This window comes from Monodelphis domestica, chromosome 1, assembly GCF_027887165.1.
Source record: "Monodelphis domestica isolate mMonDom1 chromosome 1, mMonDom1.pri, whole genome shotgun sequence".
NCBI classification, from domain to species: domain Eukaryota; kingdom Metazoa; phylum Chordata; class Mammalia; order Didelphimorphia; family Didelphidae; genus Monodelphis; species Monodelphis domestica.
The window spans coordinates 461,471,789-461,484,771 of NC_077227.1; the positions used below are offsets into that span (position 1 = coordinate 461,471,789).

The window sequence follows — 12,983 nt, forward strand, 5'->3', positions numbered from 1 at the left end:
GCAATACTATATGATGAACAACTGTGAATAACTTAACTATTCTCAGCAATACAATAATCCAAAACAATCCCAAAGGACTCACAATAAAAATGCCATCTGCTTCCAGAAAAAGAAGTGATGGAGTCTGAATCTAGATCAGCACAAAGTTTTAAAACTTTCTTTCTTAATGTTTTGTTTTGTTAGAGTTCCTTCCACAAAAGGATTAATATGCAAAACTGTTTTATATGATTGTACATGTAAAATCTATGTGAGATTGCTTACTATCTGGGGGAGTAGGCAAAAGAGGGAGGGAGAGAGGGAGAGAATTCAAGGCTCAAAATTCTATTTAAAATGTTGGAAACAATTTTTACATGTAACTGTGGGGGAAATTTTCATTTAAAAAAGAAAGCATTTTATAAAAACTAATAAAGTGCAAAGTAAATATATGCTATTATCAATAATGATGCACCAATATTGATAAACTGTTGTTATGGTTATTGTTTAGAAAAATAGAGCATCAATAAAACATTTTTTAAAAAGAAGTAACAGGAGCAACTAGGTGGCAAGAGTAGAAAGAGTAGAGTCAGGAGGGCCTAAGTTCAAATCTGGTCTCAGACACTTCCTATCTGTGTGACCCTGGGCAAATCACTTAACTCCAACTGCCTTATCCTATGATGGTGAACCTATGACATGCATGCCAAAGATGGCATATAGAAACTTCTCTATGGGCACTTGCAGGCCCCTGGTTTGGCCAGCTTGGAGTTTGGCCCCACCCCCGAACACTGGACGTAGGGCACTCAACTGTCTCTCTAGGCAGAGCTTAGCCCTGACTTAGCCAACCAAAAGCCTGGCCCTGCCTCTGAACATGGGAAGTGGGGCAGTGTGGGGCTGCATTGTCCTGGCAGTGGAGCTGGGCTAGCCCAGGGTGGGTAGTGTGGCCCCACCACTTGAACACAAGGGGGCACTGGAGCCTTCCCTTAGAGCATGGCCCTGGCTTGGCCAGCCTGCATACCCACCTCATTCCTAGCCCTGCCCCCCAGTCCCACCCCTGAATGCAGAAGTGGATGGGGCACTGTACATAGTCAGGGGGTGGGACATGCAGTTGGGGTGGGGAGTGGTATGCAATGGGGGCAGGGCATGGGCTTGCAGTCTGGGGGCAGCATGGCACAGGGTCCCTAAAAAGTTTTAAAAGGTTTACCATCACTGACCTAGTCCTTACCACACTTCTGCCTTGGAACCAATATTCAGTATCCATTCCAAGATGGAAGGTAAAAATTTAAAAATAAAAAAAAGTAATATTTTCTGTGATTTTCTCCATCTATGTAGGCAGAGAAGTGTGTGACATATTTTAGAAAATTTTCCACCCAAAATGGCAAAAATCAATTAAATTTTGTTGCTTAAAGCCAGCCAGAAAAAAAATTGCTATTCAGAAAAGAGAATAATCCCACAAGACTCAAATAGGGGAAGGATTATTAAAGCAATAGTGGCAGTTTATTATTTCTTTTCTTTTTTTAAATCCTCACCTTCCATCTCAGAATCAATACTGTGTATTGGTTCTAAGGCAGAAGAATGGTGAGGGATAGACAATGGGGGTTAAGTGACTTGTTCAGGGTCACACAACTAGGAAGTGTCTGAGGACAGATTTGAACCTAGGACCTCTCATCTCTGGGCCTGGCTCTCAATCCAATGAGCTACCCAGCTGCCCCTGCAGTTTAATATTTCAATGAAATATGTTTACATCTGTGGGTAAATGTATTTATTAAACTGAGTTCTTTCCCTCAGTCACCCTGGGAAGGCAAGACACAACCAGAGACACAAAGATTGACCGAAAAACCCATTTCATTGCCCAGGAATGAGAAAAAAATAAATAAATCATTCAAACTTTCCTGGGTCTCAGGTTCTCAGAATTCTTTATAGCCTGATAACCATCTTTATGGGTAATAATTCTGAGGTCCAGAGGCTTTCAGAGGAAGACCTCAAAGTTTGAAATAAAATTGGGAAAGATAAGAGGCCTTGGAGTTATCATCCTATCCTACCCTACCCTACCCCTCCATACCGTCTGCTGTTGCTCTGTCCAGTTCACCTCAAAGCCATCAAATGCATGGCTCTGCCAGTTCTTATCGAGCTCCCGGATGATAAGGTTTTCTACCCGACGGAGGAAGGAGGCCAACCCAGGGATATCTTGCTGAGTTGCATATCGTAAGGCCACAGGAGAAGGTGGGTCAGTCTGTATCTCTGCATCAACCTGTTCACGGGCTTGGCAGGCTCCTTCCAAAGTGGAAATGCTGGCCGTCTGGCAACTTTTCTAAGAAAAAGTGATAAGGAATAACACAATATTTAAAGCACATTTACATCCCAAACGATACCCAAATCATGACAAATGAAATGGATATATACAGGAAACCATGAACAATCTTCAAGAGATGATGCAAAGTAAAAACACCAGGACCAAGAAAACAAAATAATTAATGATTGCAACAATTTAAATGGAATGAACCATCACAAAAAATACTCAAAAGTTAATGCTGAAAAAATTGAAATGAAATTGAGAAGGCAGCTGGCAGACACTAATTGTATATTTTACATCTCCCCTGGCTAACTGATGAAGAGCTTGGGTCTTGAATGAAACAACTTCCCCCCATTCATTCATTCACAGAACCCACCATACTGTCACAGACTAGATTAGGAATAAAGTAGCTGCTTTCCAAATTAAGCTAAAATCAAAAATTCACATTGAATATTTGAGATGCCTGGGGTATGTCTCTAACTTTCTAAGGTTGAAATCACTGAAGGCAATTACATTTTCCCCAAAACTACCTTTTCCTGCCCCCATCAGAGAGAGTTTGCATCCTATATTACAAATCACCCACTTTCCATTTTCTTCTGAGCCTTCTACTACAAGACCAAGAATAATCTCTACCTTCAAGGAGCATACTTTGAAATCAGGGGACAACATGTATAACACACACACATAGATAGATAGACACATATACATATAGTTTATACATACAAGATACTTATAGATACAAGATACATCAAAAGTAGTGATAAGGTAAACTTAAAGAGAACACTAGCAATCTGAAGAACTAAGAAACTCCTGAAGAAGATAATGACTTTTGAAGGAAACCATGGCATCCAAGATACAGAAGATGGGGGGGGGGGGGGAATTCTAGGCAAAGAGTCAAGATTCTGGAGTAAGAGGAAGCATAAGAGTCTAGCTTTCCCCCTACACATCTTCAGCAAAGATCTGGAGAATATACAGACTTCATTCTGATCAGGAAAGTCATGAAGCAGCCGTCGTTGTCTCTCCCCCCCACCCCCCAAGTCCAGAGTAGTTTAGATAATCACAGGTGGATAGAAATCTGTGAACATTGTGGGAGGGGGTCTGGCCAGAAGCACACAGCAGGGGCAGGAGCATGGCAGAGAGCATTGCCGTGGCTGAGGACTGAAGGAAAGCCAAGACAGAATACCAAAAGGAGATCCTGAGGAATCCCTAAACAAGCACCAGGTGCAGAAAGAGGGGCCATCCAGCAATTCTATTTCACAGATCCAAGGTGGAGAGGAGTGATCCTTAGCGTTGGTCTTAGTTATGTGAGTGAGCACAGAAAAAGTTCCCAGAAGCAAATATCATCTAAATTGGTTAAAGGAGAGAATACACATACATGCATTGATAGGCACATAAATACATTCTATTCAACAGAAAAATGGAAAGGAAAAGGGTTAAGAATAAGAGGGAAGTAAGGAAAGTAGATTAATGGAGCCATTAAATTAGAAACCAGAATCTAATGTTATTTACAAGAAACATATAGTAGGGACCCCTTCTCTATGGTTTCTCTTTCAATGGTTTCAATTATCCATGGACTTAGTTATCTGTAATCAACCTGTAACACAGGAAGTCTGCCTAAAAAAAAGTACCAGAAGTATGCCTCAAGCCAGTTTCTTGGGCTCCCACTTTCACTTTTTTAGGGTTTTTTTGTTTGTTTATTTAGTAGAGGGAGACCAAGGAGCACCAAGCTAAGGGGCAAGAGTTGGGAGGGAGGGAGAGATGGACAGACAGTCAGACAGAGACATAGAGATGTGTAAAGGGAACCTTTTCCTCCCCAAGGTCAAGAACTTTCTGCTCATGGGAGCCAGCCCATTAGCGTGGCTGGAATGCTCCAGAGACTTTGATTGGTTCCTGAGATGTGACAGACCAGCACATAGGGAAAGGAAATGACATGGAAAAAAGAGGACTATAAAAAATGAGACCATAGAGAAGATTGGATTCTTCTCTAGAGGTCTTTGGCTGCAATTAGGCATTGGTGGCTCATGGGCTGGTAAGATTAGGATGATAGGCTAGGAAATATTTTTTTTTATTTCCTTCCCTCCTTATTTCTTCCTTAGACTATATTTATATTAAAATTAAATTGTTAAAAACTACTATCATCCTCATGATTTAAGGATTAATTACTTTTTAAATGGTGACCACAACAAGCTTTTTTTAAAACTAATATTATATTTCCAAACCAATTTCTAAGTATTACATTTAGCATATTACACTTGGCATAATATTAATTTTTTACATTATAGAGAAAGCATAGATAATGGGGTTCAGCAGGTGTTTGCTTATATAAGTGGGTTCAGACATCCACATTAAGTCTTGGAACGTATCTCCTGAGAATTTGAGGGCCCTATTATAACTTGATACATACAAAGTTAAAATAATGAGATACAGCAGAATCCATCATGCTTCAGCTAACATTAAAAAAAAAAAAGGCAGGGTTAGCAATCATTTTCTTAAACAAAACAAAATAAAAAACACACCTAATTAAAAGAGATAAGCAAAAAAAATTAATTTTGCTAAAGGGTACCATAAACAATTAATTTATTTCAATACTAAACTTAGAGGCAACTAGGTGGCACAGGGGATAGACAGCCAGACCCAGATACAGAAGGTCCTGGCCTCAGATACTTCCTAGTTATGTGGCCCTGTACAAGTCACTTAACCCCAACTGCCCAGCTTGTATTGCTCTTTTGCCTTAGAATTAATACTTGGTATCAGTTCTAAGATAGAAGGCAAGGGTTCATTTTTTAAAAAATACAAAACCTAAGTACCAAATGGTATAGATTCAAAATTATTTAAGGAGATGTTAAATGAGTTACAAGAAGAAATAGGTAGTATATAGGTATATTATTGGGGAAATTTCAATTTACTCTTCTCAGACCTAGAAAAATGGAATAAAAAATAAATAAGAAAAAAGTTAAGGACCTGAATAGAATTTTAGAAAATTAAGATACACGAAAAATTTCTGAGGACTATTGAATAATAGAAAAAAATATACCTATTTTTTAAGCATACATGGCACATCTGAAAAAATTGACCATCTATTAGGGCATTAAAATTTCATAATGCAGAAAAGCAAAAATATTAAATCAACTTTTACTGAACATAATGTAACAAAAAATATATTCATTAAAAGGTCTTTGAAGCAAAAGACCCTTTGGAAACTAAATAATTTAATTCTAAAGAATGAATGGACAGGCAGATAGTCAATACAGTGGATAAAGTGCCAGGTCAGGAGCTAGGAAGGACTGGACTCAAATCTAGTCTCAAACACTTTCTAGGTATGTGACCCTGGACAAGTCACTTAACCCTAATTGCCTAGCCTTGCTGCTCCTCTGTCTAAGAACTGATACTAAAACAGAAGATAAGGGTTAAAAAAAAAAGAATGGCATAGAAAAACAATAATTAAAGAAAAATGTATATTTCTAAATTCTTTCATCAATAAAAGAAAATAAGTGAATTGGGGAGACAAGTAAGAAAAAACCCTAGGAAACCAAAATTTAAAAACTTCAATTAAACATCAAAATAGGAGATTAACAAAATTAAAAGTAAAAAATATATATATTGAATTAATAAATAAAACTAGGACTTGATTTTTGGAGAGAAAAAACAATAGGATAGACAAAGAATTAGTTAATTTGATTAATAAAAAGAAGGAAAGAAAGCAAATTATCAGTATTTTTAAATGAAAAAATTAATTCATAACTGTTGCAGTTGAAAAAAGATTTAGAAGATATTTTCCCCAATTATATGCCAATAAAACACAATCTAAGTGAAATAGATGAATATTTACAAAAATAAAAATTATCCAGATTAATAGGATAGGAAATATAATTCTTAAAAATAATTTAGCTTAGAAAAACAAATCTATCCTATCTTAGAAAGAGAAATTGAATAATCTATAAATAAACTGCCAAAGGAAAAAAAATTCCAGGACCAAATGGATTTACAAATAAATCCACCCAAAATAATTAAAAAAAAAAAAGAAAATGGGGACAGCTAGGTAGCTCAGTGGATTGAGAGTCAGACCCAGAGATTAGAGGTACTGGGTTCAAATCTGACCTCAGACACTTACCTAGCTGTATGATCCTGGGCAAGTCACTTAACCCTATTACCTAGCCCTTATCACTCTTCTACCTTGGAACCAAAACACTATTGATTCCAAGACAGAAGGTAAGGGTTTCAAAAAATAACAAATAAATAAATAGATGGATAGATAGATTAATTAATTAATTGGCAAATTAATTAATCCACCCAACACTTGAACAATTAATTCTAAAATTAATAAGTAATAATAAATAATATTAATTATGTATAAAATAATTAAAAATAAAGAATTTTACCAAATTCCTTCTATGACAAATATGGCCTTGATACCTAAACCAGAAAGAGTAAAAACAAAAAAAATCTATAGACCAATTTCTTTAATGAATATTGATTCAAAAAATGTAAGTAAAACATTTGTAAGAAGCCTTCAGCAATATATATCACAAACATCATATATATATGAATGACCAGGCTAGATTTACATCAGGAATGCCAAGCTGGCCCCAAACTGAAAATTATAAGCATAGTTGACCATATTTATAACAAAACAAAAAAATTATGATTAATTCAATAGATGCAAAAAAAGCTTTAAACAAAATACCATATCTATTCCTGTTAAACACACACATATGAAAGCAAAGTAATAAATGGTAACTTTTCTTAAAATGGTAAGTTGTGTTTGACTTTCATGACCCCATTTGGGATTTTCTTGGTAAAGATACTGGAGTGGTTTGCCATTTCCTTCTCCAGGTCATTTTATAGATGAAGAACTGAGAAATACAGGGTTAAGTTACTTGACCAGGGACACACAGCTAGTAAGTGTTTGAAGCCAGATTTGAACTCAGGAAGATAAATTTTCTTAGATGCCCTAAACCAAGAACAAGCATTATCTGTAATGGGAATAGGATAATCTAGGAGCTTTTCTAATAAGATTAGAGCGAAGAAAGAATATCCCCTATCATGATTGCTATTCAATATGGTGCTAGAAAATCTACCTAAAGCAATGAGAAAAGAAAAAGAAAGGAATAAGTATAGGCAAAAAACAAATAAAACTATCACCTTTTATAAATGACATGATAGTTTACTCAGGAGAACCAGTCAACTAAAAGACAAACTGACACAAGTAACAATTTCAGCAAAGTTGAGGATATATAAAAAACACACACAAAACATCACCATTTCTGTATGTTAACAACAAAATCTAGCATTAAGCCAAAAAAAAGAAGAAGAAAAAAAAGGAAAGAAAAAGAAATTCCATTTAAAATAACTACAGACAGTATAAAATACTTACTTGAGAGTCTACTTGCCAAGATACACAGAGGAAGTATACAAACACAATTACAAAATGAGTACTCTTCACACAAAGACAAATCTCAATAATTGGAGAAATATAATATGGGTCAGCTGGGCCAACACAATAAAAATGACAAAACTACCTAAATTCATTTACTTATTTAGTGCCATACCAACCAAACTACAAAAGAATTACATTATAGAGCTAGAAAAAATATTAACAATATTGATCTCAAGGGAAAAATAAGATAAAAAATATCAAGTAAATCAATGTTTTTAATGGGAATGAAGGGGACCAGCATTGCCAAACATCAAACTATACCACAAAGTTGTAATCATCAAAATAATTTGGTACTTGGTAAGAAATAGATAGAGTGGCAGAACAGATTAAACACACAATATATAGAAGCAAATAACACAGTAACTTAGTATTTGATCAACCCAAAGATCATAGCTTTAGGGGCAAGAATTCATTATTCAACAAAACTGTTGAGAAAATTAGAAAGTAATCCGGCAAAAATTAAGTGTAGGACCAACATCTTACACCATATTCCAAGATAAGCTCAAAATGAGTAGAAAATTCAGATATAAAAAGTGACATAAGCAAATGTAAAGGGGGGGAAAGGGTTATCACATAAAAAAAGTTGGACTGGGTTATATTTAAAACTAGGGTCACCAGGAATTTATATTAATTCCAAAGAGATTTATTTACAATTTATTTACAAAATATGGAAAGAATGAAGTAGGAAATCAGAGAGAGGATAGGGTAAGATATCTAGCTTAAGCACTAAGTCATTTACTCCTGGTCCCTGGCTCAACCCAGGCAGGGAGAGTTAGTCCTTAGGTCTCGGCAAAGTCGAGGACCTGGGAAAGTCTCTCTCAAAAGTCTCTCCTGAGGCTAGTTTTTTCAGAAAATCCAACAGTTAAGAGTCAGCTTTTCACTCACAACATGTCAGTCCAAAGGAAGAAATTTTAGAACAGTCTCACCAGGAACAGGGTCTCAGGTCCAGTTAGCTGATTCTCCACCAGCCCCCACTCCAAAGGATAAAGAACTCCAAGTAAAAACTCACTCAGGAAATTGTCACTCCCTTTTAAAGATACTTCTCTTACACCACTTCCTGTGACTTCCCCTAATTCTCTATCTACCAATCACAGTTGAAGTCCTGCTTTAGAACTGCCCAGGAGGCAGTCAGTCGATTCTGATTTGATTCTGATCCACTATTACACATGTGGGTCACAGAACTCCTCCACTCAAGTGTGAATGGGGTGTTTATACCTTTGGTGATAAAATCTAAAAATGGGCAGATCTTCCCACTCAACTTTAAGTAGTATGTTTACAATTTTGGTGATTAAATCTAAAAATTGGCAGGGGTTACAATTTAATCTTCACAATCAGGGGAGAGTTTATTATTTTCATTTTCACAATCAGGGGAGATTTAAATTTAATATTCACAATCCTCCCTGATGATCATTGGGAGACTAGTCTCCCCACTGATCATTTAACATAATCATCTTGTACTCCCCCAAATTTTCAAACTACAGGTGTATACAATATTGCACCTTCTAAGAGGAAACTACAATAGTTAGAGATAAGAGGAAACAGAAGAGGGATAAAAAGCAAAACCAATGATTTGCTAAGCACATTGACAATAAGCCAATTAGGGGGCAGTCCCTTTTGGCATAAAAGTGTGCATTTACAATAAATGTTCAACTCCATTTAGTTCAATCAATTGCAGTCAAAAGTTCATTCTTGATCTTCTTGATGCAGTGTAAGTTTCTGTAGGCATCTTTCTTCAAACAGTTCATTCTCTGGATTCAAGGAGTTAGCAAGCTTCTTTTCTGAAATTTTTCTCAAACAAAATTTAAATCTTGGATTTTTTATTAAAATATAATACAATCCTCCCTGAAGAGGGTGTTCACCAACACCCAGATCAACTCAGTACATGGTTGAGTTATGGGGTGTATGAGTCAATTATCAAAAGATAAACCAAAAATATAAAAATTAAACTTTGGGAGAAATAAAAAATTCAAATTCAGAATCAAAATATCAAAAGTCTATGTATATAAAATTTCTGAATAAAATAAGAATAAATTCATAACAGGCCCTTGTATTAGGGTTCAATTAAAGTAAATTTCTGTCCCACAAATCTGTAGGGGAAAAAATGCAGTAATATTGTATTTACCCATTATAAATCAAGACTATAGGAAGTTGCCATACTATAAGAGAGAAAAAAGAACTAGATTTTTGTGTAAAAGGGAAGTGTCATTACCTGGTCTGATCTTCTGTCATTTCTCAGAGACAGGGGAGCCAGAACACCCAATTGTTAGGTATTTTAATAGAAAGTATTTTACATGGAGTATTGTTCAAGGAGTCCTGCGTCTTAACATATGTCAAGCACCGCAACCTCAAGTCTCACACTAGGTTCAAGTTCATATGGGTGTAGAAGTTCATCAATCCCACCTGGATTGGTTTCTTTTTTGACCTGTGTGCTCTTTTTTGGCACTATTCAGGTTAAGTTCATGCTCCTTTCTGATCCCATTTCCTAGAATCAGACACAAACATTAATCACAGTCCCATAACATTTATCAATAAATGGCATGTTTCCATAGTCTAAAGCTTTTAGGTATGCATTTATATGCTAGGCAAATGGACATCTTAGCTTATTCTATTGCAAAAATAAAAAAATAGTTAAAAGAAAAATCTTCTCAATACTGGTGACATGTGCTTCAAATGAAAAAAAATGAGGGAAAAATAAAATTCTGTATGGCACAGATAAAAATGCAACAAAATAGTACAGATGCATCAATAGGTAAGTCTTATCAAAATCAATGATCAAATACCATCAGTACAAGTAATTATTCATTATCAACAGAGGGTACTCATTTTACATGGCTACAATGAAAGAGAGTCCCTCTCCATAATTTTAATAGCAGTCGATGTAGTTAATAGGACTTGGAATGGACCATCATAAGCAGGTTCAGTCAACCCAGTACATTTGAAATTCTTTATCTACACACTATCATGGAGGTTTAAATCATGAAGTGAGAAGTCTATGGGGCCTGCTTGTCATGGAATTCTCACAATTTTGTTTGTAATTGTCTGATATATGTAGCAATGGTTGTATCCCCCTCCCCTAACAATGAGGTATAGGCAAGGATAAATGGTTGTGCCTGAATAGGTGGATGTCCAAATAGCATCTCAAATGCTAGTGAAACATGGAAGAAACTACGGAGAAGGAAAAATTCATGACAAAATAAGAATTAAAGATTTATAGGAGGTAAAAATAGATAATTTTGATTACATAAAATAAAAAAGGTTAGCACAAACAAAGCCAATAAAGCTAAAATTAGAAGAAGAATAGGAAACTGGAAAAAATATTTGCAGCAATTTTCTCTAAGAGGTTTCATTTCTAAAGTAGATATGGAATTGAACCAAATTTATAAGAAAAAGCCATTTCCCAATTGATAAATAGTCAAAGGATATGAACAATCAGTTTTCAGGGAAAGACATCCAATCTATCAATATCTATGAAAAAAATGCTGGGGGCAGCTGGGTAGCTCAGTGGATTAAGAGATAGGCCTAGAGACAGGAGGTCCTAGGTTCAAATCTGGCCTCAGACACTTACCAGCTGTGTGACCCTGGGCAAGTCACTTACCCCCCATTGCCTAGCCCTTACCACTCTTCTGCCTTGGAACCAATACACAGTATTGATTCCAAGATGAAAGGTAAGGGTTTAAAAAAAAATGCTCTAATTCACTAATAACTAGAACAAAATGAAAAACAAAAAGAACTCTGAGGTTCCATCTCACATCCATCAGATTGGTTATGATGACAAAAACGGAAAATTATAAATGCCCAAGGGCCTTTGGGAAAACAGGTACATTGCTGATAGAGCTGTGAGCTGGTCTAATTGTTTTAGAAAGCAATTTGGACTATGCCCCCCCCCAAAAAAAAAAACAGTGAACTATGCACATCCTTTGACTAAAAAATACCAATAGTAAGTCTATATCCCAAAGAAATCAAAGAAAGTGGAAAAGGACCCATATGAACAAAAATATTTATAACAACTTTTTATAATGGCAAAGAATTAGAAACTGAGGATCTGTCGATCAATTGGAGAATGGCTAAACAAGTTATGGAATATGAATGTGATGAAATACTACCGTACTGTAAGAAATGATGAAAAAGATGGTTTCAGAGAAACCTGGGAAGACTTGTAAGAACTAATACAAAGTGAAAAAAGAAATAAAATGAATTTTTTTCTTTAAAGAAGACAAGAGATGGAATACTTTATGTAAGAAACAAAAAGTAGGTCAATATGACCAAAACAAAGTGTATGGGCCAGGTTATAAAAAGTTTTAAATAACAGAAGACTTTATGATCCTAGAGGTAATAAGGGAACCAGGAGAGTTTACTGAATGTGGGCAGTATTTGGCAGTGTGTTGTATAGTCAGAATGGCACTTTCATTTCATTTCATTGTGGAAGATACTTGAAGCAAAGAGTCTAAATAGGAGGTTATTATAATAGCCTAATGCAGTGATGGAGAACCTATGGCACAGGTGCCAAAAAGGTCACACAGAGCCCTCTCTGTGGTCAAATCTGCCAGAGTTTGTTTCTAAAAAGCCAGAGGAACTCAGGGAGGAGCCATTCTCCTCCCCCTCTCCATGTGCCTGAAGGCATTCCTCACTTCCCCTATCCCTCTGGCCAGCAGCCAATGGGAGAACTTCCTCCCTCCCCTGTCTGGGGTAAGGTGCTGGGGGTAGGACTCACATGCCCTGTGAGGGTGTGGTGTAGACAGTAGCCTATTGAGTCTGTGGTGAAAGTGATTCCTGTGGTGGGGTTGGAGAGGAGCTAGATTTGAGGGGAGCATAGCTTACAGCCTGGCACATAGCTGGAGGGAAGCAGAGTATTGGGACCACTCCCTCCCCCTCTCCACAGGTGCCTTTCATCACCTGCCCCACTGCCCAGCAGCCCAATGGGAGTGCTTCCTCCCTCCCCTGCCTGGAATAAGGTGGGGAAGGGGGGACACTCAGTCTGGGGGCTTGGGGCAGGCCCTGGCACTGTCTCTAAAAGATTTGTCATCACTGGTCTAAGGGATAGATGATGAAAGATTGAACTAATGCAGTAACTGTGAGAAAAAAGGAAAAAGGGAGAGATGTTAAAAATAGAAATAATAAGTCTTGTAAATGACTAGGTATGTGAGGTGAGAATGGGAAGCCAATAAGGACATTGATGCTGTGAACTTGGCTGGCTACAAGGATAATGGTGCCATTTTCAGTGATAGCAAAGTTTGGAAGAGTAATAGATTTGAAGGGGAAGATGGGTTCTCTTCTGAACAA

At 36.6% G+C, this 12,983-nt stretch overlaps 1 protein-coding gene across 1 annotated transcript in view; it reads right to left on the reverse strand.

Annotated features, from left to right (window-relative positions):
* Window positions 1-12,983, reverse strand: part of DYNC2I2 (dynein 2 intermediate chain 2) — a 46,681-nt gene that overhangs the window by 14,232 nt on the left and 19,466 nt on the right. Inside the window, exon 2 of the mRNA XM_001367545.4 lies at window positions 2,036-2,284. Within this exon, the coding sequence (XP_001367582.1) occupies window positions 2,036-2,284 (249 nt within the window). The remainder of the gene's footprint in view (window positions 1-2,035; window positions 2,285-12,983) is intronic.